This window comes from Poeciliopsis prolifica, unplaced genomic scaffold (assembly GCF_027474105.1).
Source record: "Poeciliopsis prolifica strain line A6 unplaced genomic scaffold, Auburn_PproV2 SCAFFOLD033, whole genome shotgun sequence".
Classification (NCBI taxonomy): Eukaryota; Metazoa; Chordata; class Actinopteri; order Cyprinodontiformes; family Poeciliidae; genus Poeciliopsis; species Poeciliopsis prolifica.
Window position 1 is genome coordinate 5,593,524 of NW_026562408.1, and position 25,661 is coordinate 5,619,184.

Sequence of the window (25,661 nt, forward strand, 5' to 3'; positions counted from 1 at the left end):
AACGGGAGATTAAGAAAAGCAAGAAGGTTGTTTTTCATGTTTTTCATCCAGTCACTAGTCGGAAGTCACTTTCTCTCAAGACGGAGTCCTTTGTAGAGTCATGACAGAGCTGCAGAGGAGAGCCTTTGTCTGGAAACAAAGAGGAATGTGTTTGTGTGTGAGGGGAACTTGCCATTGTGCTTGTGCACATGTGTGTGAATCCAAGTGTGAGCGTGAATGAGAGCTACATGCAATGTGTTAGTTTGAGAAATAGCTTCTTGGAGGTGTGAGGGGAAGTGTGTCGCAGATGTGTGCTGAGCAGAGTTTGTGATTGTCTCCCTCAGTTTCTTCTACGTTGAAGATTGGTACTGAGGAGAAAATGAGACAATCTCTGCTCATCTGTGAAGTTCACTAATGATGTAACTTGGTCACACACATAAGACACACACACACACACACACACACACACACACACACACACACACACACACACACACACACACACACACACACACACACACACATATATATATATATATATATATATATAGAGAGAGAGAGAGAGAGAGAGAGAGAGAGAGAGAGAGAGAAACTGCAAAGGCTATAAGTCACAGCTTGATGCCCTTATCAATGGCCAGTAATTCAAAAAGATAAGGAGGGATGCATGCAAGAGACATATCTGCCTGTATGAAAATGCTCTCCAACAAACAGACAGGCACAGAGAGAAAAACAAATCAGCCCTCATAACCTCCTTGTTAAAGCAAATCCTACCCAGCAGATGTGCTCTGTTGAAGAGCACATGGTGCACAAAACAGCCTTATGTACACACACACGCAGGTTGTTGACTATATGGCTGATGTAGCCAACATGGAGTGTTAGTGGGACATTATTTGAATATGTGGTTTTTGGCTTTATCTGTTAGTTAATGTTCAAAGATGCCAAATCTTTATTTACATACACAAAAAAATTACTAATGCAAATTGTAACACCTAGATTTTCTAAAATCAATCAGAAATCAGAAATTTACATTTCCTTTGCATTTGGTAGAATTGCCTGTAACTGTATGGTGAAACAAATGATAAAAAAATAACAACAAAACAAAACACAGAAACCTCAGTTTAGCTTAATTTGTTTATCTCAAATCCTGCATATTTTTGTAGAAGAAATAAATAATAATAATAATCAAAAAAAATTTATATTTCACAAGGCCAACATAGCCCATGTGGATTTTAATCAAAATGGTCACAATACAATTTTTTTAAAAACATTTGAATTAAAACAAATACTAATAGGGGCTGTACAGTGGTGCAGTTGGTAGCACTGTTGCCTTGCAGTAAGAAGGTCCTGGTGTTTGATTCCCAGGCCCCGGTCCTTCTGCATGGAGTTTGCGTGTTCTCCCTGTGCATGCGTACAGTATTAGATACTCCAGGTTTCTCCCACTGTCCAAAAACATGACTGTTAAGTTAACTGGTCGCTGAATTCTCCTCAGGTGTGAGTGTGAGTATGCATGTGTGTGGTTGTTTGCCCTGTCTGTCTCTGAGTTGCCCTGTGATGTGACCCCGCCCCTCACCTGTTTCGCTGGAGAGGGGCATCTGCATCCCTTCTGACCCCACTATAGGGACAAAGGTGTAAGGAAATGGATGGAAGAATAATAATAAAAAAAATAAACACGTAAAATTCCTAAGCATGCCTGTATTGTGTTAAAGAAATAGTTTAAATTGGCCAACAATACATTACTATTTGACAAATGTAAGTTTTGACAAAATTACAAAAAAAGATGTTTTAATTGTTTTTTTTTCCTTAATTGTATTACAAAAATTGTAATCCAAAGTGAAGGTCAAAATATACTTTCGTGTGATAAACTTTGTTGACTGCATCTGTCTGAAAAATATCTGGCCTTCAGAGTAGTAATATTCCATTCTGTCATTAAATATATAAACAGTCTCTGCCTAGAAATCACACGCCCTAAACTGAACTCCACTTGAATTGCCCCTGTACTCACCCCAACTGAGTAATTGCTTGGTTATTTTCCCATTCTGTGTTAGTTTTTTGCCTGAACAACTGATAACTATTTGTTAGGAAAATATATTTTAAAAATCATAACAAAAACAAAGCCTTTCCTTGCAGGTCTGTGCTCTACATGAACCCATGCATGGATGGCTCCATGTTATTCTGCTTCAATACCCTCCCAGGGAGCCTTGAAGTGCGCATGCCGCACACAGGGGGCGTCAACATGGATCCATTTATGGAAGGTAATTGTACGATATAATCCGACTCCCGTCTCCGTATTATTTTAGAGATAGTGGTACTAGTCACCTGATGGGTGTTGTGTTTTATTTGAAATTAATGTCGCAATCATTCAAATGAAACAAAGAAACAAAAAAATCTGAAGTGAAAATTTGTTCATAAATAGCTTGGTTGAAGATATTTACAAAATAGAAATGATACAATAAACAAATCATATAACTCTACCAAAAAAAACAAACAAACAAAAGGCTTCTAAGTTTTAAGGTTTATAGGGAACTTTGGATATGTTTCGCAGACACTTCCACATCAGTTCTTTATAGCTTTTGATGACCTGTGAATGAGATCACGAAGTGGAGAAATATGCGTTTTTCTATTGAGATTTGCATCAAACCAAGATGCTGCCATTATATCACTATGATATAATGGGAAAATATAATTTATTTTTCAAAAGAAATCATTTTAACACAAAGTTAAGGTGTCAGTGCTGTGCAGTAAGATAATGCAGTTTTTTAAAAACTTGATGGACTTTCAAACCTTTTTTCTCTTCACACTGAGTGGTTATTGCTCATTGATTTTTAGGTGAAACGTTTTTATGTCGAAACAAGTGACATATTTTATAAAAACCACAAGCAGTTAATTGGTATGTATGTGCAATGTGGTTGAGCTGTCAAATACATCAGTTTAGTACATTCCTGATTTACATCATTTTCAAGTTATTCGTAAACTATACAAACTGAAATGCATAGTTTTTTAGCATTAAAGTTAAAACTGTCCCTGTTTTGTGGATTCAGACCAGGTTCTGACTCTTGCTTTACCATACCACATTGCACATTAACAAGAACAAGATTGTTTATTCACAACTCACATATAGTGATGTGCAGTGTATCTAAGCATCAATATTTAACAACATAGTTTGATGTAATTCACCTCAGTTAACATTGATAAATGGAAATTATGAACTTCACAGTGAAACTTACTTGGATTGTTTAGTGGTGTGACCTGCCTTATCTATGGCTGAAATGTTTGGAGAATCCAAATTATATGATATGTCGCCTTGCCATAATCACCGCACTGACTGCAACCTGCCAATGAGAGGGGGATACAGAAGAGAGAAAGAGAGATAGGAACATAGGCTTCTGTCAAGGCGATGTAGTTTTCCCCCTCTAGCCTTATGCATCCCTACATGTTTTCAGGTGGATAAGGTGAATTCAGAGGATTTTTAAAACACCGGGATTCTTGTTTTTTTTTCTTTTTTACTCCTCAGTGGATGGTTTTTGAACAACAGCAGACGCCCGAGCTTGTAAAGCAGGTGTGAGAGACAGCGGCGACCGCTCCTCTCCTCCCTGTTTTCCAAGGGGAAATGTCGAGCGAGACGCCGGTTTCAGCACCACCGGGCTCTGCTTCCTCGCTCACGGACACAGACCAAGACTCGCATCCCCCTCTCCCTCCTGCGCCGGCGGGGTCCTCCGCTCAGCCGCCGCCGCCGCAGCAGCAGGTCGCCGCGGGCGCTGGCTCCGGCTCCACCGGGGAAAAGATGGTGTCTGCGGCCGGCTCCATGGTTCTCCCGGCCGGGGTGATCAACCCCGCGGTTCCGATTAGGAATATCCAGATGAAATTCGCCGTGCTGGTGGGCCTGATCCAGGTTGGGGAGGTTAGCAACCGGGACATCGTGGAGACGGTGCTGAACCTGGTGAGTGGATGCGAGGAAAGCTGGAGAAAACAGACAGAGAGAGAGGAAGCCATAGAAAACAGTAGAATCACTGCGCCCCAACTCGCTATGTTTTATTTACGAAGCTTCCTTCACTCCCCCCTTTGGTTGTGTGGCTTTCAGGCGATGATGTCATTTATTTGTTCAGGGGATGTAAACGCTCGCCTTTTTAACAATTTCTGTAGATAAAAATGCTTTAGGTTGCGGAAAAAATGAGGCTGTATTATTGTGGAGGCAGACAGAGGCATGTGACTCCAGCAGGGGCTTTGAGGTTAGTCTAATCACCAGCCATTGTTGACTAAATGACCAGATTGTTGTTGGGTGGAAAGACATAAACAGACATATCCAGAGAAGCAGTGGTGGACGCCAGACACAATGCATTGTGGTTATTCTCCTGACCCCGATCTGTAACCCGAAGTGATGCGGGGGACGAACGGACGATTTTGCGCACAACATCATGACCCAAACGGCTTTAATTCGCGCAGAATCACGCATGCATGCCAGATGTGTCACCTCTGAGACGCACTCATCCAGCATCATCGGACAAAGGCCCGACTTAGCTTTATGCTATCCACCGACATCCGTATGCGTTTATGAAGAGAAAAAAATATGCACAGGCCTATTGTTGCAAGCAGGCAGGCTGGGCGCTGCATCCTGTGCGCAAAAGGGAGTGATGTATCGGTAGCTTTGAAGCGTTTAGTGGTTTATATTATTGTGCTTCACATTGCTGTTATTTATGGAGCTGATATAGGTTGCAACCACCCCCTTCCTCCTCCCGTCTTTACTCTTCCATCAGAGGTTGTGTCGGTAATGCTGGGCCTGTTCAGCACAACACATCAGAGAGGATTTAATCCAGCCGAGGCTACTGAGATGACTAGTGTGGATTGTTACGAAACAACCAAAATGTACAGTAGACATGTGTCATGTGGAGCTTTATGAAGATATAGGATGTCTGTGTAGGTTGTGTCCACCTCCTCCATGCATCATGCAGGGGTACTGCATATATTTGCTACAAGAAATAGCCTCTGATCCTTATTGATTCTCTTGTAAAAGAACAAGTTGAATGATCCAAGCATCTGTTTTTAGATTTTAGGATTCTGGCCAGTTCCTATTTTGAGGGGTTTGTGTTTGCAGAGGCCTGTGTTTATTTTTCTCTCTCTCTCCCACTGGATACCTTAAGCCATCCTGATTCAGGTTGCCTCTTATCTCTCAATCAGCTATTGGTGCTGCTGTGTGCAGCAGAGGGGCTTTGCTTGCTCACTCCAATCTTGTCTCCTTCTGGAGGAGACGGAGAGGAGTGATGCTGCATGCACAGACTGGTTTGGCTTGGCAGGGCAGCACCATGCATTTAAAAGCAGGTGGAGGGTTGAAGGAGAGTGGGGGAGGAGAGGAGAGATCGAGTAGGAGGAGGAGGTAGGATGCTGCAGTGGCTATGTGCTCAGAAATCACCAGCTGATGCAGCGAAAGAGGAAGGGACTCAGGATTGGTCCACATCAGATCAGTGAAAGCTCATCAGAGCATTCAGCTGAAACACTCTCAAGTATTTTAGGCAAACACCTGGCCTTTTTTCCCCTCAGTTCTAGGCCGATGCCTTTAATTGCGAATCCCGCTCTGATGCGGTAACACATACAAGGGCCTGACACCCTGACGAATTAAAGCACTATGTGTTGGTCACACAAAGCTTTACTGACTAAATCCTGAATTGAACAATCAGTCCTAGTTGCAGGGCTGCCAATAGCTAAGCCTGTTAGGGAATTCTCTTGCCCAGCTCTTTAATTAAAAGACTTGAAACAAAGAGGTGCAGAGGCAGGAAACCTCAGTGGTCATGCTGCTGGTACAATGAGTCCACTGTGACCCGAAAGCTGATCCATTATTTCTGTCAATGTGGGAGACCACAGCAGCCACATTCTCCACTCACCGTTGCTGTATTGATCAGGTCCCACTGTGTTTTAGGTGAGCAGCTGGTCTGTCAGCTTTAGCAGTACCTCAGAAGAAGGCGCACACTGTTTGCTCCAAATGACGGAGAGGAATGATGTCACAGAGAACTGATTTTTCTTTTGATATGCAGTGCAGCTGAATAAATATATTACATATACAGACAATGTTTGTCGAGTTCTGGCTGCAAGCTGCTCGGCTATAATCATCGACATGGCATCACTGTTGTCACGGCAACGCTACTCTTTGGCTGCCTGCATCCAGACGCTGGACCTCCTGGTGTTGTTTTCTACTTCCGGACTGCTCCGCCACAGCTCTTCTCTCTCTGAAACTCCTGGCCTTTGTTTTCTTTTTCCCCCTCGATAAGTCTGTCTACTGGTATCTATGTTATTAGCATAAGCAAAAGCCTAAAAGACTGGGTGATAAGCAGCTAGAATGATTGAAAAACATGTGCACCAGTGAAGCTCCATTGTTTTGAAATAAGTGGTTAAGCTTGGTTTAGGAACAGATGGGTGAAAAACTCATGTGGTTTATTATCGAATGTCCCAAATGTCTTGTGGTTTTTTTAAAGGCCATTACATGTAATCACTCCAGTTTTATTCTTGCTAGAACAACATAAGGTACATATGATTCTCTGCTAGGCCTGTAGCGATACATGTACCTCCCAACGTGAGATGATTCATAACATTTGGTCCCCATCAAAGCTGATTTCGAGATTCCAGTGAAATTCTGGCAGCACCACTTGATGCCCCAGAGTAATGTTGTTTCTCATTTCTCAGGCTGTCGTAATATTAAAACCTCACACTATTTGAAGAGTAAAAGATTAATTACACTCTTGTTTTCAACAATATCCTTCATTTGTCTTGTTTGTTTTATGCAAAAGTCCAAAGCTAGTCTGAGTGCATTTTTAGGAATCTGTGGTTTTTGCCCCCTCACTTTTAATGTTGAGCAATAAAAAAGGTAGAGGAATGACGAGATGAATGGTAAGAGATCTTTAGATTCCTTGAGTCTGTTCAGAGAAACACAGCACTTCTCTACTTTAAGGTTTCAGACATCTTTTTTTGTTGACATGGAGACATTTAATCGGTGAGTAGGTAGTTCTGTTTAAGAGAAAAAGCTTCAATTGAGAAGGCATTTTGTAGTATAGACTACTTCATGGTGTAGTGAAGGACCAATTTACTGTTTGTGCCGTCCCTTTGGAAGACATTCCCTTTTTTCCTGCTCACTGACTAGATAATGGTCAGTCGCTTCAGCTCACAGCCTTTCGTTACTTGACATGTTGTGATGCTTCTTATTGTTACAGCAGGAAGCCAGCTGAGCAGCAGTGTTTGTTGACAAAAGGGTTGGCATATGTGACTTCTTTATCTGAAGCATGCTGTCGCATATTTTCTTTATGTGAAGACTTGCAACATATTTCAGATTCGTCTACAGTCAGCCTTGTCACTTTGAGAGCCTTCAAACGGCACCAGGTGTACTTATTTATAGGTGGCTTTATCTAGCTGTGATGCTTTTTTTAGGATCAAAAGCGAAGGTTTGCGTTGGATAGAAATTGACTGAGACCTTGTAACAGATCTTTTTTTTTTTAATTTCAAATCCTCCTTGGAAAGGTGAATGTGTTCTTGCACGCTCTGTCCCCACCTAAGCCCATTTAGAGGTCCCAGTGAAACTCTGGCAGCAAGCGTTTCATTATCCCTGTTCTCTCGCTGTAATATCACAAAGGTCCTGAGTCCATGGCCACTAGTCAGACTCTACCAATAAATCAGAGTCTGGGACACCCAGAGTCACCAAATTAGCTCAATAAACAGAGGCAAAAGGAAAATTAGAAGAAGGCAAGGTGATAAAACTGAAATATGTTACTGCGTTTTGTCATGTGCTCAGCAATGCGTGACAGTTTGCTGGGGTATAACTCACAAGATTTCAAAGAAACCTGTCAGCCATTTTCAAAATCTTTTCTACGGCAGGCACCCCGGGAGGTCTGAACAATTCTACAAAACCGAGTGCAATCAAAGTGTTTTTCAGGCTTGCCCTGTGGCTGCAGACTTAAAGCATGAGATACCTATGTCCTGTAGCGCTTGTAATCTCTTTGAATGACCATGCAGGGGGAAACAGTGCGTCATTGTGTGCCCAGATAGCCGAGCAGAGGAGCGTTCCCCTAATGCAATTCAATGTTTTATTAAACTATGTTTTGCTATTGTGTACAATAAGAGCATATTTTATGCCACTGTATTTTCTTTTTAAATAGCCAATTCTTTTTAGTTACATGTTCTGTTTTTTTTTTAAGTTATATGGCTGAAATTGAGTTATTTAGTATCAAGTATGTATTATGGTGTTAATCTGACACATTTTACATATATTAAATTGATGGGGAACAATCCTGGGAAATTACACTTTTATTTTTTGAATTACTCATAAGTAACTATAATTTAATCTTGATTCATAAAACCACTGTTTTTTTATGTTATATGAAGAACTTCTAGCTTTTAAGTTAAAGAAGTAAAGATTTAATGTAGAAACTATGCTGGTTAGGTTAAGGCTGGTTTATTCAAGAAGATACAATTTGTTTTTGCTTAAGTTTAAATTAACATTTTGATTTCTCAGTGAGTATAATTGCAAAGTCTTGTTTTTTTTCAATGCAAATTTTTCATCAGCTTTCACATTAGAAATATATTTTTAAGTTTTATATAAATTTAGTAACGATTTACACTTCCTTTTTTATTTTGCATATTAAATTTTAGAATTAGTTTCATAGTTTAAAAGCAGCTATGCTTTTAAAATGTTATGTTTTGGCTAGAAATTTTTTTTCATGTAATTATATAGTCTCACAGATTTTTTAAATTGAGAAGGAAAATATAAAGTGCTTTGTCTACGTATTTTGACTTAATTTTAGTAAATCAGCAGAACAATCAGTGTAACTAGTGAAGGTGCAAACCTGAATGTCAGGGTAATTTCACTGCAAACAGAAAATCTAAATGTTAATCAAAAAATAAAAGAGACTTATCTCAAAAGTCACATTTAGATGATTCACTACAAGTGTACATTAAAATGAAACAGAAATTTTCTGTGATATCCCCATGGAGCCTATGGTCAGTGTCACGTTTGAAAACAAGTGAGAGCAGTGCTACTCTTGACCCAAGAGGTAACACAGGAAACATTTTAACGCAGACTGACCTGCCGTTTAAACTCCTTCACACAAACATTTTCTGCCTTTCACTTTCACATACACATGTGTCTATAGAAATGGAGGACAGAGGGTGTGGTTTCTGCTGCAAGGTCATGAATGACTCCGCTATCTATCACACAGCTGGGCTGTCCTGACCCCTGCGTGTGCCGTTCGGAGTGAGGTATACAGAGGCCGTGATAGATGGCAGAAAAACAGCCGAAGGGTGGGGGATTCTTAACTGTCGAAAGCAATACTGGGAGGAAGCCTGTGAACCTCAGGAAGGGAAATGATGAGGAGGATTCAGAAGGAATATTGAAAAGTCTTCAGCATTTCCCTTGGGTGTTTTTTTTCATCTAAAGTGTGCCACAGGTCCAGCTGTATGATGTTCTATGGGGGTCTGATGAGCTCTGAGCCCCCTGCAGAGCCTCATCACACCCTGGGTATCGCTGCTTTCCCTTCCTCTGCTCCTGGCGACAGGGGAGGGGAATACAGCAGGAGTCTCATGAAAACGGCGTGCACAGTTTCTAAACAAATCACAAAGCACTTTAATAAAACCTTGACATGCTGACTTTTAATTGGACCTTTCCTCCTCATTATCAGTTACCTGTCATGCTGGAGGGTTAGCTTCATATGCATAGCATCTGTGAAATCAAGGTTTTACTCTTGCAGCTCAACAACACAGGCTGGTTGGACAAATCAAGAAACATATTTCCCTCGACTAATACCTTAAAGCACCCAATTAAAAACTAAAATCTCAACTTGCTCCTTAAGTTGCACACCCTGTCACTCCCAAATCCTCTTAATAGCAGATTTTTTTTATCTGCTTTTGGACCAAAATGATACCTTTTGAGAAGGAATGCTTATCACTGCTGTTCTTTTTGACTCAAATTATAGTTTTTTCCTGCTAAACTCTCCAATTTTCGGGCACATACAAGAAGCCCTACAGACGTCTTTATGTTCTAAAGCGCCTAAATTCTGCTCTGCTTCTCTAAATTCCTCCTTATCCTCTTGTTAGCTTCCATTTCCAGATGGTCGGATTTGTTTCCGAGGATAAGCCATGTGAGATTTTAAGTGAGGTCTCCCGTCTGGAAGTGGGAAAAGAACGCAAAGTAAAGTGTCCCAACCTTGCGTGACGACACCTTTAGCTACCTCTCTCCATTCCTTTATCCTCTCAAAGCACATATACGTCCTCCTCACCCCTGAGCGTAATCTGGTCCCTCGCTCCCTGACTCTTGAGCTGAGTGAAGCCGCTGGTGAATGATCCCTATTATGTTGAGGTAATGGAGGTCTCTGCAGTGTCATCACTCTCTGGTTTCTCCTCTCTACGCACTTTCTCCTTTCCCACATGTACAGAAAGCCTGGTGATGGAACCATATGGCTGCCATCACCTCTGTCTGTTGAGCCTTCTGTACGCGGGGGTGGAGAATTGAAGAGAGGGACAGGGGAAGCTGACACAAGGCTTAGAGTCACAGAACTGTGGAACAGAGTAGTGCAACAGCTAAAATGCCTTTTTTTTAGGTCTTACATTGAACTACACAGAAAACTCGTAATCCATTTGCCTAATTTTTACCAGATGCTATGTATAAAATTCTGTCATTATCTTCAGTAAAACAAACATATGATACAATGGTATTAATGTAAAAGATACAGAAATGCATACCGTGCTTGTGGAATGAACAGGAAGTTATTATTTTTTCCATTTGAACAAAAGTAGATTGCTTTTTGTACTGTTATATAATTTACCTGAAGCTAAAGACTGAAACACAGTCATAAGTTAATCTCATTCAAATTAAAAATGTATAAAATAAAAAAGGAATAACATGATCCAACATTTTTTTTATTGAATAAAAAATGAAAAATAAACTATTACTCAGATTTATGCACATATTCTGTATTGATCTCATGAAACTTTAGCTGTTGTTTGCATCAACAGTTTAGTTAAAGTTATCGTTTAGATAATGGTTCTAAACAATAACCAGTGTGGTTTCTGGTTAGCTGTCATGCTAACAGCTCAGAATAGTTAAAGTAGTTGTTTTGATATATTTATATAAATATAAACATTTTAATGTTTATACTTATATAAACATTAAAGTGCTTCTTTCTATAATAAGAAACATTTTAATGCTGTTTACTGTGAACCCTTCTGTCTTGCTTCTTTGGCATTGTTTCTTCACTATTGTTACTGTCTGTTTCATGCCATTGTGTCTGGCTCTTTTGTGTGTGTGTGTTTCCTGGTTAGTACACACTGGATGGTTGTGATTGCCTCTATGGGGAGGTAGGGGGTGTATGGAATCTTCACACACAGTATTTGGATCAAAACCAGTGCTCAGACACTGATGTGGCTTTGTACACGTCTCTCTGGGTGTGTATGATTATGTGTGTTTGTTTCTCTCTGGCACCCCTAACCAGCAGGAATATTCAAATTCTAGCAAGCTGCTTTGTTGGAGTCACCTGATGTTTTTGTGCTTCTTGCTGAGCGTATTTGATAAATGAGCGCACTTGCAAAACCATAGTTTTACTCTCCTCCATCCACTTTCATCTGCACATTTTCTACTCATATATACGCATGCAGAAAAGAGAAAAAAACACATACTGCTCTCCTCCTTCTTGTAGCCTACATCATTGCCTGGCAGGGGTTATTTTATATTCATGCTGGCCTACTTTGCCTCCCTCCCTTGGCTCTGCACACACTTACACCACACATCTGCTGTACTGGAAGTATAACTGACTGTGGTGGCTATTCATCATGCTGCGTGCTGCAGTGGTCAAAGGTTGATTATAGCCAATTTTGGAGTGTGTGTGTTTGTACCTGGAGAACTTTAGTATTCCACATTAGACATCCAGAGTTTTCCTGTGCTACTCATGCATCCCCTGCAGCTTGGAAAACACTGTCAGTGGTTGTAACAAGTCATTTAACACCGCATTAAGCTGGTTAGGACATCCACACTCTTTATCGAGCCACAACATTTCCTACGTCTCTGCTTCCATCTGTGCTCTGCATGGAGGGAAGAATAAATCAGGGCTTCATGTTCCCCTCGTTAAATAGACTCTAACTAGTGATTGTGGGAAAGAGCAATTTTACCATAGGATTTTTAAAATAAAGCCACATCAGTAAAGCTGAAAGATAGAGAAAAGGGGGTGTTTATGTAACCCAGATATGACAAAGAATTTTGGAGAAAAAAAAAAGTTGAAATATGTGAGACTGTGTTGGTTGTTCTCAGCATTAGTGTTACAAGTGCCTATACTTAATAAACAATAGTCTGCTTTTGTAGCAGTGATTTGGTAAAAAGGGCTTTATGACAATATAACTTTCTGTTAATAGACTGTTGTGATAAAGTAGTAATTAAACATTTGTACCACATTTTAATGTCACCACTAATCACACACAGCATGCTGTGAATTTATTTTTGCTGTTTTACTTTTAGCACACTGTCAGTGGCACATTGGTTCAGTTCTTTGGATAAAACTGTAAAAACAAGTCAGAAAGAGTCCAGAAAATTGTGTGGACAAATTCACCAAAAATTATTTATTGAACAGCTGATAGCAAAATGACAAACTACACTCTAAAAAATGGTGTCATTCATTTAATGCTAAAAGATGTGTAGCACTTTCTAACAACCATACGAAAAAAAAAAGACAACTTATAATGGTATAGTTGAAGCTTGTTGGCAACATTCGATTGAGTTCTGTTGTTGTTGATGAAGTGGGACACATTGCACTACTTACATGAAGCGTGAGAGCTATGGCAGTCATGTGGCAGAATTTTTCACAATGACTAAAATCAAAATCAAATCAAATTTTATTTGTATAGCACATTTCAGCTACAAGGCATTTCAAAGTGCTTTACATCATAAACACAAAACACAAAGGCATGCAACATAGAATAAAATACCAAGGTTTTTTTTTTTTTTGTCATGGATGACAAAGATCCAATGCAGACTGGTTTATGTGCTGATCAAACACCACAGTGGTACTTGTGTGTAAAGGCAGTGAGGGAGTGTCATTTCCAACATACTTGAAACAAAAGGCTGATACATAATAATGCAACAATAGTGTAACAATAAATGTGTCTTGTGTTTGTCTTTACTTTGCTTTGGAACATAATGGTCTGATATTTTACTTTAAATAAATATTATACCAATAGGAAATTGTTGGCAGTCTTCTTCCTAATAAAACAAACAAACAAACAAACAAAAACTCCACCTCAAATGTCCTGGCAAATAAAAATATCTTCCTACTAGGGCCTTTTTCAGAAGTAAATTTTGACCGTGTTCATTTATTTTTATCTGGGTAAATGCAGTGTAATCTCAGGTTGGTGATAATTACCACAGAAAACTACTGTACTTCCTGGAAACGGTCCATGTAAGGCAAATTTGTATTTTTGATACAATAGCAATCCCATGTATACCTGAAGTGTGAGCGTTAATCACTCTGTTGAGAACTAAGTGAAACCTTATGAATGCAGTTATTCAAAATGGGCTGCATTCTGTTCATTAGGAGCTTTATATGAATAATAATGTTTTAGTGACTGAATGATTAGTTATTTGTGTTTTCTGAGTACAGCAGTCAATGTAGATGCTATGAAGGGTATTTTACACAGCCATCCTCTTAGGTACTATGATAAATTTTGTTCCAAATTCTTTTAGTGCTAGATCCTTCCTTTATAACATGTCTGCTTGTAGCACAATGAAGATTAATATCTTGTAGCACATTGGCAGGTTTTATTCTCGTTCTTCCTGCAAGCTTTTTCACTTTCAGAATGCTTGATTACCTGGCGGTGCTGGTGACTCATTGTGGTATCCCCAGACACTCTGATACACATTACTAGCATTGCCTTTCTTTCTCATCCTGCCCCTGTCCCATTTAAATTAATCTAATGTCTAGAGAATATGTATGCAGAGTGGCTTGGTCTATTAATTTTCCTATGGTATTGAGCTGTCTTATCTTACAGACATTAAGTGATAGAAATGTGAGTTTGGCAATTAGTGTACAACTGCATATATAATGGTTTTCCAACTAAGAAACTGGATTCTGGAGGAATGTTTGCCTCTAAAGCTGTTTAATTTAAACAGCAATTTTATAGTTTTCAGAGCATAGTTCTCCACCTTCACCACTGGAGTTTGGCCCTCCTAGAGATAAGTCTGTAAGCTCTCAAGGCTACATGTGCAAGCTGACAAAGTGCAGTGATATTTGAGAATGGACTTTGTGTTGAAATAACCTTTTCTTACAAATTGTTTTTGTTTGACATTCGACATCATCATCATCTGGGAACCTGAATTTCTTGTATTATCTTGAAAACAATTGCCACTGAAAAAGTTTTTTGTACGTTTTGGTATTTGGAAATGCAGTTTTAATTTCTCTTGGGTGGGATAAATAAAGTCTATAGTTTGCAACCATGACAAACCTCCCAGTGTAAAAGACTTGAAGCTGATTGTGTGAAAAGAGCTCATAGTAATAACCACTCATCACAGCTGCAGTTCCAGATTATTCTCTTCAAGGGTTATTTTTAAAAGCACAGATCTCACATCACATTGTTCTCACAGTGTCTGCTTTATGTCAAACAACACAAGTCTCAAATGGTGCGTCTGTGCTGGCTTCCAGTCAAATCTAAAATAAAACCGAAGTGATAAGTTTACAGAGGAACTGCAGAGCTGTTGAGGCCAGACGTCAGATTACAAATGTAACCATTTTAAATATAATCTAAAATTTAAAGCAGAGATTTCCAGTTCATAAGTCAGTTCTCCATGGCCAAGTCAAGCCTTTGGTGTTTGTGAGGACGTTCCAAAATAATCTCAAGACATCGAGGGTCAAGTCCAAATATTATAATGCCAAAGCCCAAGTCTTTTGCAAAAATCATCAAAATGTCTGAAAGGCAAGTCCAAATAGTGTCTGAAATTTTACAAACATATCTTTTTCACCCGAAGTCATTAATCTCTTCTCTAATCATTGAAATTATGAATGACATTAAATGCATGCCATCTACTCTGTCTGCAACATAAGGATGCTAAATGGACATCCAACATCCTTATCTTTACCTTTTTTACACATTTTGTTTGTCATACAAAAAATATTTTTGCACAGATTTAATCAATACTTTATTTTTTATTTGGAAAGTGACTAAGATCAGAATATAAATATGAATTTATACACAAAAAAACTTGAACTAATTTAATGCACATTGATGCTATGGCAAACATAGACATGTTGCTATTTACTATTAACATCTTATAATCCTTGAATGTCCCTTGGTGATAAATCAAATGCACCTTTCAGCAGAACATGCTTGTCTTCGTCAGAGCTGCCGTCTTTGCCTTACTCACTGGAAATACTTGCTCAGTGGAAGCTTCAAATAAAAACTGTCTGACGTTAGAAAGCTGCCATTAGCAGTTTTTACTGAAATGTAAATGTGGTGTATAAGGTTACCATAGCAGTCATTTTTATACACAAAATCAGAAGGGACATCGTTTATTAGTCAAGTTAAAAAAGATTGTTTGTTTGTTACGAGTTTGAGTCTGGGGGTTGAGTCTAAGTTAAGCTTTAAGGGCTTGTTTCTTGTGAGTTAGTTGTAGCACAATTTGCACAAAGGAATTCCTTTTTTTTATTGAGAATTTTTCTGGTTCCTGCAGTCAAACTGATTTTTTATGGTTCCCCAATCAAATGTTCTGTGTATATTGTGTTAATTCACTGTGTGTGGTCCTTGTACAGTAAGTCAGCCATGGTCAGTAAACCCTTCGGCCTTATTCCGTGTGCCCATGCTCAGATTTGTGTGTTTTTTTTTTCCCGACCCCGTCTCGTGATGATGGATTACAGAGACCCGTTGGAGCTGCTCGCTGCCTCCCTTATCCTCCATCAACTGTGGCTCAGTGAAACAGCTTTCTCCATTGTTTCAGCGATTGGACGCACACGGACCCACATGCATGCGCAAGTCTGTCTCTCAAACAGACAAAACAAACAGATTAGTAGTCCTGAATTGCCACCAGCTTGGCTTGAGTCAGGTCTGCAGGGCTTATCTGGAGACCTTTGGCCTTAGCATCAGCTAGTCTACACCTGCCTCATCACTCAAATGGACAGAAAAAACTCAGTTGGTGGAAAAAATTGGGATTGTTTTAAGAGGGAATGTGAAGCGATTAAAAAAAAATAATAATAATTTTGTTGGAGGTATTTAATGAAGAAAGATGAGTTTCATTTTCAGATGAAACTCACGAAGCCTTGAAAATATGAAATGTTTTAGCTAAAAATTTGGTATGAAAATAGCTACTACAATATTTGAGTTTTGAGCTATTATGATTATGAAGATGTCCAAAATGTATTTACTTTTGAGGGCAACTTGCGGCTGACCTCAAAGAACAAGGAAATAAAGTTACGAAAGGTCAAAGAGAAACAACAAATGGAACAATGATTTAAAAACTTATTACCACAAATTAGAAAAGCTACAAGTTGAAGGTTATGAGATGATTATCTATCCTTAGCGCTTTGAAGAGATGTACTAGATATACAGAACCCAGCTTCCAGCCTTTTATTTGGACCTCACATCCTTTTTGTTCTTTCATAATTATGAAATACAAGTACAAAGAGAATAATAACGACAGACGACTTACACTGAGGTTTATATAGTTCAAAGCTCTTACCTGCCACTATTGTATTTAATCCTTTGTAAAAGATGAGTAGGAACATGAGTTCAAAATAAGTGACTTGTAATTGTCAGATAAAGAAAAGCATTGATTAGGTTCCCTTTTTTTAAGATTATTTTCAAAGAAACAAAATGTGTCCAAATCTGTGGTTAAGCACTGAAATCCTTGATAAAGCACAAGCAGTAAACTCAATGCTATTCCTCCATCGGCATCTATAATATTGCACACAAGAATGTCTTAAGTCTCCCAGGTCTTAAGACCAATGTGAAACAGAATGACTTAAAAAAAAATAGACTTTGCAATTTAATGCCTTGAAATTGGGCTTGTCTTTCTGATACTCCGCCTTTTAGCACATCATGACAACAGCGTTTCTCCATTAAGCTGTTGATGGAGAAACAGCTTAATGTTTCTCCATTAAGAAACAGCTGTTGGGATCAGCAGTTCCTGTGACAAGCTCAGCAGATGTGCAGTTCCACCACAGCCGCTAGTCTGAAGGAACTGAGTGAGAGAGTCGTGGAGGAGGAGTGCTCTGTGAGGCTGAAGCTTGGCTTGGAGACTGCATGGAACAGGGGAGGCTTAGTGAGAGCAAGCATTTAGGCACCCCTCAATGGTTGCCATTGGAGATTAAAGGATTCCTCAAACAAACATGAAAGAATCAAAGCAACATTCTTGCTTTGATTGTGGTTTTGATGAGGGAGAAACATCATAACAAGCTAAAAAAGTTGGTTTTACATAATACTGCCAGTTAAATATTTTCAATCAGTTATTGTTGCCATTAGCTTTAAAATGGCCTTAATATCCCCTCAATTTTGCTGAAGAACAGTGAAGTTTTCCTTTGATGAAATACACCAAAGACACCACTTAAACACCCTCCTTTAACATTTTACCATTTTTTTTCATGTCAGTCCTCCTGCTTTGTGTCCGAGAATATTCTTTCGCATCTCATTTGTTTCCTGCTGTCCCTCTAAGGGTGAGCTCTCAATTACAAACTCCTTTTTATGCAGCTTTGCTGACATCCTCTCGGTTTTCCTCTTTGTTCTTTATTTTCTCTCTTTCAGATTCTCACCACTTTAGATGTTTTCTCTATCTCTCTTTCTTTTGCCCTTCCACAGACCGTTTGTGCCCTGGTGAGGGAAAGTGCTTTTTAATGATAACTCTTTCTCTCCCTGCACATAAATCATGATGGTTTTTGTTCTAGTAAGGTCCAACTCTTTTTTTTTTTTTAATGAGGGAAGAGTAGCTGTTCCTGAATTTTGTTGTTACTTTTGTATTTTCTCTAAATCTGGTGAGTTGCATCTATGACAATTTGGCATTTTTAGATAAAATTCTTGTCTGAATTTAGATATGTACTTCTTCTGAAATATTCTTTTAACTAAACAATTAGTGTTCATTTATATGTTTGAATAAACTCAGTGCTATTTGTGTGTCGTTTTTTAAGGTTACACTGCCTAACAGTTTGCCCTTCAGCTGTATTTATGTTTACTAAGTTGCTAATTATAAAATAAACATCACAATGATCTTTTTATGCCTATATTCACATTCTTGTCTGCTGAAGATTTGTGAAATCTATACTGAAACCTGTTGAGATGGGAGGTAGATGGAACAGACTTCAAAGTGTAACTTTAAAATCTTCTGTTCTTTATTTGGCTATGATCTACTAATCGTGTAAAACTACAAAAGTCTGTAAATTGATTTGACCATTTTCCAAGTCTGTAACTATTTCTTTTCAGCAATGTAGATCTTTATCTTCTTTAGCAAAGTCTGAAAACTAAAGTTTTTTGCACATTCATGTTTTTCTATGAAGAGCTTTTCACCTGCATTGATGTTTAAATGTCTTTCAGTTTTGGTTGGATACAGATTTATTTGTCTTTTTCAGCAAAGTTATTCTTCAGGTTTTAGGAAAACACAGGTTTTCTTCAGAAAAATGATTTTACATTGTTTTAAGTTGTCCTGAGCTGTTTGTGATGTCATAAGTAAAATTATTATATGTTTAAATACCTAGTCTGGAAAATTCAATAGTTTTTAAATAGAAATACCTTCAAAAGTCTTTTTCCTCTGAACAGTCATTGAACAGCTTGTGGATATGTGTTTAAAACTGTCGTTGTTTTTTATTCAATTAGCAATTAATGCCTGTGACATCGCTAACTAACAGCAGTCTTACAATATTTTGTCAATGGCAGAAAATGGCCCCCAACATTTCTGATGCACTTCATAGCAGATGCAAGATAAAAGGTCAAAATAATAAATTGAAGCAGTTTTTTGTAATCCTGCTAGCATTTCTGCTTTCCGCTTAACCTTGCCATTTATCCTCTGTAAAAGTCAGTGTCTCTGCAAGACGTTCATTCCTCAATTAATATTCCTTCAACAATATTAGATAACTTTTGAAACAAGGCATGTTTTTAGAAAATGCATACCAAAATGCTATCTTTTCCTTTTCCCCTCACAACACTGAAAGACATGAGTAAAAATACTGCAATTATAAAATATATCTACCAAAATATATAGCTCAAATAAAGCAGCTTTTATTGAAAATAGAAAACAGCCTGTAGTCATATTGAGGCTAAAGTAATATTACATGTCGTGTATTACAGCAATGGCTGTTTTTTTTTGTCATTTTTATACTAATATGTAACCCTGGGCAAAGCATAAATCAAATGCTCCCTGAATTTCATGATAGTTTGATAAGTTAAACTATCAAACTATCATTGCAGAAATTATCTGCTTTTATGTTAAGGTTTAACAAGCTGTTATTAGCTTGTCATTGTCTGCTGGGCTTAAATATGTGCTTGGTAAGCTAACCTGAAGCTGGCTATTTGATTGCTCCAAAATAAGATTATCTTAAATGATGGGTTGGGGTGTCTTTGTTTTCCACACCAAGACTGTCCATTTATTTTAGAAATATTTCTAAATGGCTAAATATCTTTTTGTAAGCGTAAGAAGAACCTTTGTTCAACCAGCTGACCAACAGTGTGCAGCAACAGGTAGGGAAGGCTCCATAAAGCTTGAGAAAACTTAATCATTGTGGATCTTATTAAAGAAAATTTTAACGAGAAATAATATGGAGGTAACAGTGTTGTGGAAATGACAATTAGTAATTGCTTGATTATTTTTTAAGACATGCTATGTGTTGTATTAATAGCTATTGTGGCATGTTGTTACTAGATCAGGCCTCTCACATTTGACCAGGTTGTGGTTATTCTTAGATGAAATATCTTTTAATCAAATTGACAAAAACTTAGAATCTGTTTGTATGACTGATTATTTAATTAAATTAATTAAACAACTTTTTAAAATGTAAAGTAACTTCAGACATTTGTTGTGATCTGGCACTATATAAATAAAATGAATTGAATTATCAACACGAAATGTGAAAAAATGTAGTGGGGTGAAAACCTTCCAGTGGCACTGAAATACACAGATTCCATCTGGAAACTCATTAGCTGTCGTCTGTGTTGCTCTTAAAGCAACACAGACGATTATTTAAAAAAATCATGTATCAAGAAAAGAGTAAAAATGCTCTAGAATTTACTGCAACTAGAAGTTAATATGTCCTGGCATTTTTTTTGTGTGTGTGTGCTGCGTTATAATTCATTGTGGGGTTTTGTAAGAACTGGAAACAATGCTTGTAGTGTGTGTGTGCGTGTGCGTGTGTGTGGGAGTGAAACAGGGCATCATGTGGTCCCTCCTTTAGACGAAAGGGCAAAACTGTTTTTTGTTTGTGACCCGATAGCATGTGACGAGGCTTATTGCTCGATCCATTACTAAGCCTCTTTGGCCAATCAGGTGGCAGACATTTTCAACCGCACTTTGGATGAAGTCAGCTTTGTGATGACTTGGGTTCAATACCCAATCTCTGCAGTGTGTATGCACATGAGCTTTTGACCTGGATCCTTGTTTTTCTTTTTTCTGGGAATATTTGCCCTGAAAATACTGCTACAGCTGCGGACACGCCTCATTTTGAGTGGTTTTCTTTACCTTTACCATATTTAGTTGTCACAAGATTTATTACTAGAAAATATCGATGGTCTGGAGGAGCTTTGCAGCCCTGTGATTCAAGGGTTTCTTCTGAAGCTTCTTTCCTTTAGTGCATCTGTCTGCAAAGGAGAGCAGGAGCTGTCCATTGTGCTGAAATGAGACCTACTGTATTTGTGTTCCTTCTCTTTTTGCCATATGTCAAAGCAAACATTCACACATTACTGTTACTGTGCTTTTTCTCTGTCAGTTTATTTAAGTCTTGCATCACTTTCTTGTCGATTCCCATTCTCCTCCTGATCTGCCTCTCTTTGCTGTTCTTCAGTTCTTTTTAAAGCTCCCTTTTCTTCAAATCCTGAAAAGAAGCTATTTTTTACTCAGCCTTTTATATGCTAATGGCACTGCACCTCATTATAGCAACTTGTGAAAGTATCTATATTTCCATTTGATTTATTAGGTTCTCATGTGGCAGATCAACACAAATTTGTGTCTAATTTTGAGGGAAAATTAGTCTTAGTTTCCATATTTTATTTTTAGAAAAACAATTACAAAGTGCAACAGACAACTTTATTATGACCCCTTTACTCTATTACCGCAAAATGAAATCCAGAAAATCCAGTTGCCTTCAGTCACTTAATCATCAAATAGACTTCAATTGGATGCAACTCATTCCTAGTGTCACAAAAACTCTTGAAGGGACTGGGGGCGGCATTGGTAAAAAACTTCTGACTTTGAAGCAGGATCAGGCAATAAAGCAAAACCATTAGAGCATCTTAGAGACCACTTTTTATTCCACCATCTGAAAATGGAAAGAGTTTGATGCAACTGTAAATCTATCTGTCTGTAACTGGCAGGATGGACAAGGAGAGCGTTTATCAAAAAAACAGCCAAGAGGTTCATAATGACACTAAAGGAGCTGCAGAGGTCCATGGTTCAGGTTGGAGAATCTGTTGACAGCACAACAAATCATGGCCTTTACGACCAAGATTTGTTGAGCAGCAAGAAGACATTAAAAGAACGCCATGTTGAAAAATGGGGGATGTTATTTAGACGATAAGGGCCCTAAAGCACCTCAAATGTAGCAACATTATGCTGTCAGCACTAACCAGAGAAAACGTTTTGGAGAGTATAAAAGACATGAAGCCAGAACAGAGGAGGACAACAGTCATTAATATACAGCTTGAGCTTCAATAGAGTGGTTTAGCTGAAGAGCCCAGTTAAAGTCTGCACCTAAGCGGTCAGATATTAAAACTGATGTATTCAGACATTCTTCAGCCTATGAGACAGCAAAAAGCTCACACTTCCTTTGGTTAATGTGTTTGTGTTTTGTTGTCAAATACTCAGCACACAGAGTTGGTTTCCATGTTTTACGATAAATCACAAGTCAGCTAATATCCTATTGTAACTACATAGAATGGCAAGTTATTGGTGTAACAGTAGCAGGTTGACTTCAACCCACCTGCTTGCATTGGTCCTTTCATAAAAAAAACTAATTGCAAAAACGTATTTTAATCCCACCTTTTTCTGAAAGAGATTAGTGAAATAGAGGTCTAATGTTTTGACTTATAAGAGGTAAATGCAAAGAAATATCACATTTTAGATTTTTCTGAAAGAAGATAAAACATTATAAAAAGCATGTATTCTTGACCTTTCACTTTGCACTAATGTGACAAACTGTGAACAAGGGGGAAGGCAGTGAACATTTTCACAAGTTTCTCCATTTCTGTGATATTCTTGTAGATCTCCAGCTTTGCTCCTTTCACATTCGCTCATGCTGTCATTCATGTGAATTCTTGCCACTGATGTGAGCATGTATGAATATACCGGTGACAAACTCGGTGACAGTGTATGTGTGAGTGACTAATTTCTGCAACTTTTTTTTTTTTTTTGACAATGAATTGTTCAAAAGGCTTTTTGCCTTTCGAATGCTGAGTATGTACGTGTCTATCTTCTGGGTGACTTTGTAAAGGATGGAGGTGTGTGTAATTGTAACCGAATGCTGTTGCGTACTTGTCTGCAAGTATGTCCAATATGTTTTATGTTCACACTTGACAAGATTTGAGTCAGATGTTGGAGGCGGTAAAAGGCACACAGAACTGGTCGGCAGCGAACTGGAGACTTTCATAAAGAGGAAGCAGCAGGCATTAAATCTCTCCTCCTCTTGGACCTTTTATTTATTTATTTTATCCTGCTCTCTCTTTGGTTTCTGGCAGTGTTAATAGAAACTGACAAGGCAATGCATGGGAGCGCTCAATGACCTTTCTTTTCTTTGATATATGTATAGACGCACATTTATGCAAATTTTTACTGAAAAATCTATCCGCTGCATGGCTGTTGGCACCGACTTCACAAATGTGTTTTGAACCACGTAGAGCTGTGGAGCGCTCAGTTATTCACCAGATTGGAGACACAACCTGCTTAATTAGGATATGTCACCTTTGCTTTGCAGCACCCTTAACCCAAGCCTTCCTTTTGCTCTGGGTCACAAGTTCTATGCAGAAATGACATTTACTGCATGCCAAATACAAGAAAAAAAGTTTTATTTAATTTTATGCATCATGACTCATACATGATGCATTTTTTAATGTCTAGCAGAAATCTCTCTGCTTGAATTTGCATACATTTAGATTTGCACCATAATAGTTCATGGTTATTTTCAGACCATGCTAAATTGTTTTTATAGTTCAGCCTATTTCATTTATTTGTATTTGCACTGTGATTGAAAAGACTATATGTGAAAGATGGAGAAAAAATTATGTTGCCAAAGATGCTAGATTGGATGTAGTTATCAGCTTTTAATGATCTGCATCTGCATTGGTCTATTAGGGAAATGCTGAAGATATCCATGCAGTGTACCTTGCTCTAGATTCTGCTAGTTGTTTAAATCTTTCAGAGGTTTTTTTTTTTGGTTTATCTTTTCATTTTGACAGATAACAGTCGTGCATCTACTTGTTTTGTGTTTTGTTGAGAGAAGATGAAAGAAGATGCCATGCAAGCCTATTAGTGTCAGTCTTCAGAAAAAGGATCAGGATGGAAATATGTCAGCTCCTTTTGATCTATGATAGAATTCTTTGTTGTCTACAAAGTGTTTTAGTTATGCATAACATGTTTTTGTTCTTTTTCACTCAAATCTCAAAGTTGAGGGTCACTGATGTGGCTGAAGGTTTGTAAATTTTGGGATGCAGTTGGTGAAGTGCCAAGAACATTTTAGATTCTACAAATTGGGAGGCAGTACACTGCTATAAGCTGGGGCAGCATTCGTTTAAGTAAGTTGAAACTCACAGTTTGATTGTGAGTTATTATAGATAAAATTATGACTCATTGCTGAAGGTCTTCATTTATAATATAGCAATGCTGCCTCAGTAACTATAAATGTGCTTATAGATTCATCATTCAACCAGTTTGACATGGAAATTAGACATTTTTCTCTTGATCAGCTGTAATTGATAATTAGCTGGTTAAAAACTGAAATAAAAACATTTTTTTCAATCTTTATTACATCAATCATGATTAAGAACAGATGTCCATCCATTTTTATTACATAACAGCACCAGCCAACACCATATATTTCATTTTTGATGAAAACAACAACAACAAAAACTGATGCAGCTCAGGGAGACATCTCTTGGTGGATAGATGGGGACAATCACATAATACCTTCATGTTATGATGAATTCAAAGTTACTCCCACTATCAAAGAAGCTACTGCACATTTTCTCCTCTATTTTATAGTTTTAGAGGTAAAAAAATGTAATTAGCATTTCAGACCTTGAAGAAAAATGGAAATCAATATTGCTCAAGAAAACCACCAATCAGTGCATCTCTAGCTATAACAACTTAATGACCTAAGAAAAAAGCATTTTGGAGCTTTAAACTGTCTGATAACTGCTCAGATAAAAATGGTTTAATTCTGGTCTTAACGGTCACTACATTGACACAATTCCTGTCTGAATTATTCACCTAAAAAAATTATATGAATCACTTACTCAGGTTTTGAGGTCATGTTTTGTTACATACATGAGCAAGTTTATGTTTGTCTGATTCCAACTTTTTGTTGTCTGATCAGGGCTGGGACTGGTTTAGGTTAAAGTGTGTCTCTTGTTAAACCACATGAAGACACTGGTCACACTGGTGCGATTTCAGATTTGCTTTGGTTGCTCTATTGAGAAATGAGGGCACATGTGCAACCAAATAACCCTGAACTATACAATGTAATTAATGTGTTATAAACCTTTTCCCCAGGGCATTTCAAAGCCCTCAATTTAGAATTTGATGTTAGTAATAGCCTATAAATATTGATTTAGTGATGTTTAATCTAAACTAAATTGGTTATCAGGTACAAATGATTTTTTTCTTGTACGATGCTGGGCTGTAAACTCATTCCAGATTTTCTTTCAGCACTTTCATTGTTATATTTTGTCAAACTCAATGACTTCCATTTATCTGAGGAGACCTGAATGCCACATGGGATTTTTATCATCGCTCTTTTACGGTTGGTCTCACAGACTCGGGACATGTCGCCGTGTCATTTGTTGTTACTGTTGCTTCTTAAAATAACTGCGTGAGCCAAAGAGCATCCTGTCTGGGCTGCACTTGCTTTAACACTCTTTCATCCATGTGGATTTATTTCATCATTTCCATTTAATTGTTTTGGAATCATGGTTTTATTTTGCACCATTACATAAAGTAGTCTGCTGTAATTCTGCACCATTTTTCATTTTTATCTTTTCATCTTTCCCTTAACTCTGAAATAAAACCAATACACTTAAGGCATTGCACCTCTTGGATGATTTTAAGAGCTCTTTGTTAATAATTCTGATTTTGCTGACTTGTGCATTCATGTGTCTACTCAAATGGTGATGGGTAGGCTCTGACTTTTAAGAGTGGGGGTTGTGTCTTGTCTTGCCTGCCATCTGTGTCGATGTTAGTACAAAGGCCCATGGGAAAAGCAGTCCAGAGGCCTATCCCTCCTCCTTCGTATATATCTGGAGGCAATCGTCAGTCAACATGTCATTCCTGATTATGGTCA

At 38.1% G+C, this 25,661-nt stretch overlaps 1 protein-coding gene across 1 annotated transcript in view; it reads left to right on the forward strand.

Moving 5' to 3' along the window:
• Positions 1-3,351: 3,351 nt before the first annotated feature.
• The window catches only part of nbeaa (neurobeachin a), a 97,725-nt gene continuing 75,415 nt past the window's right edge, over positions 3,352-25,661 (forward strand). Inside the window, 1 exon segment of the mRNA XM_055051594.1 lies at positions 3,352-3,916. Within this exon segment, the coding sequence (XP_054907569.1) occupies positions 3,587-3,916 (330 nt within the window). The 5' untranslated portion in view covers positions 3,352-3,586.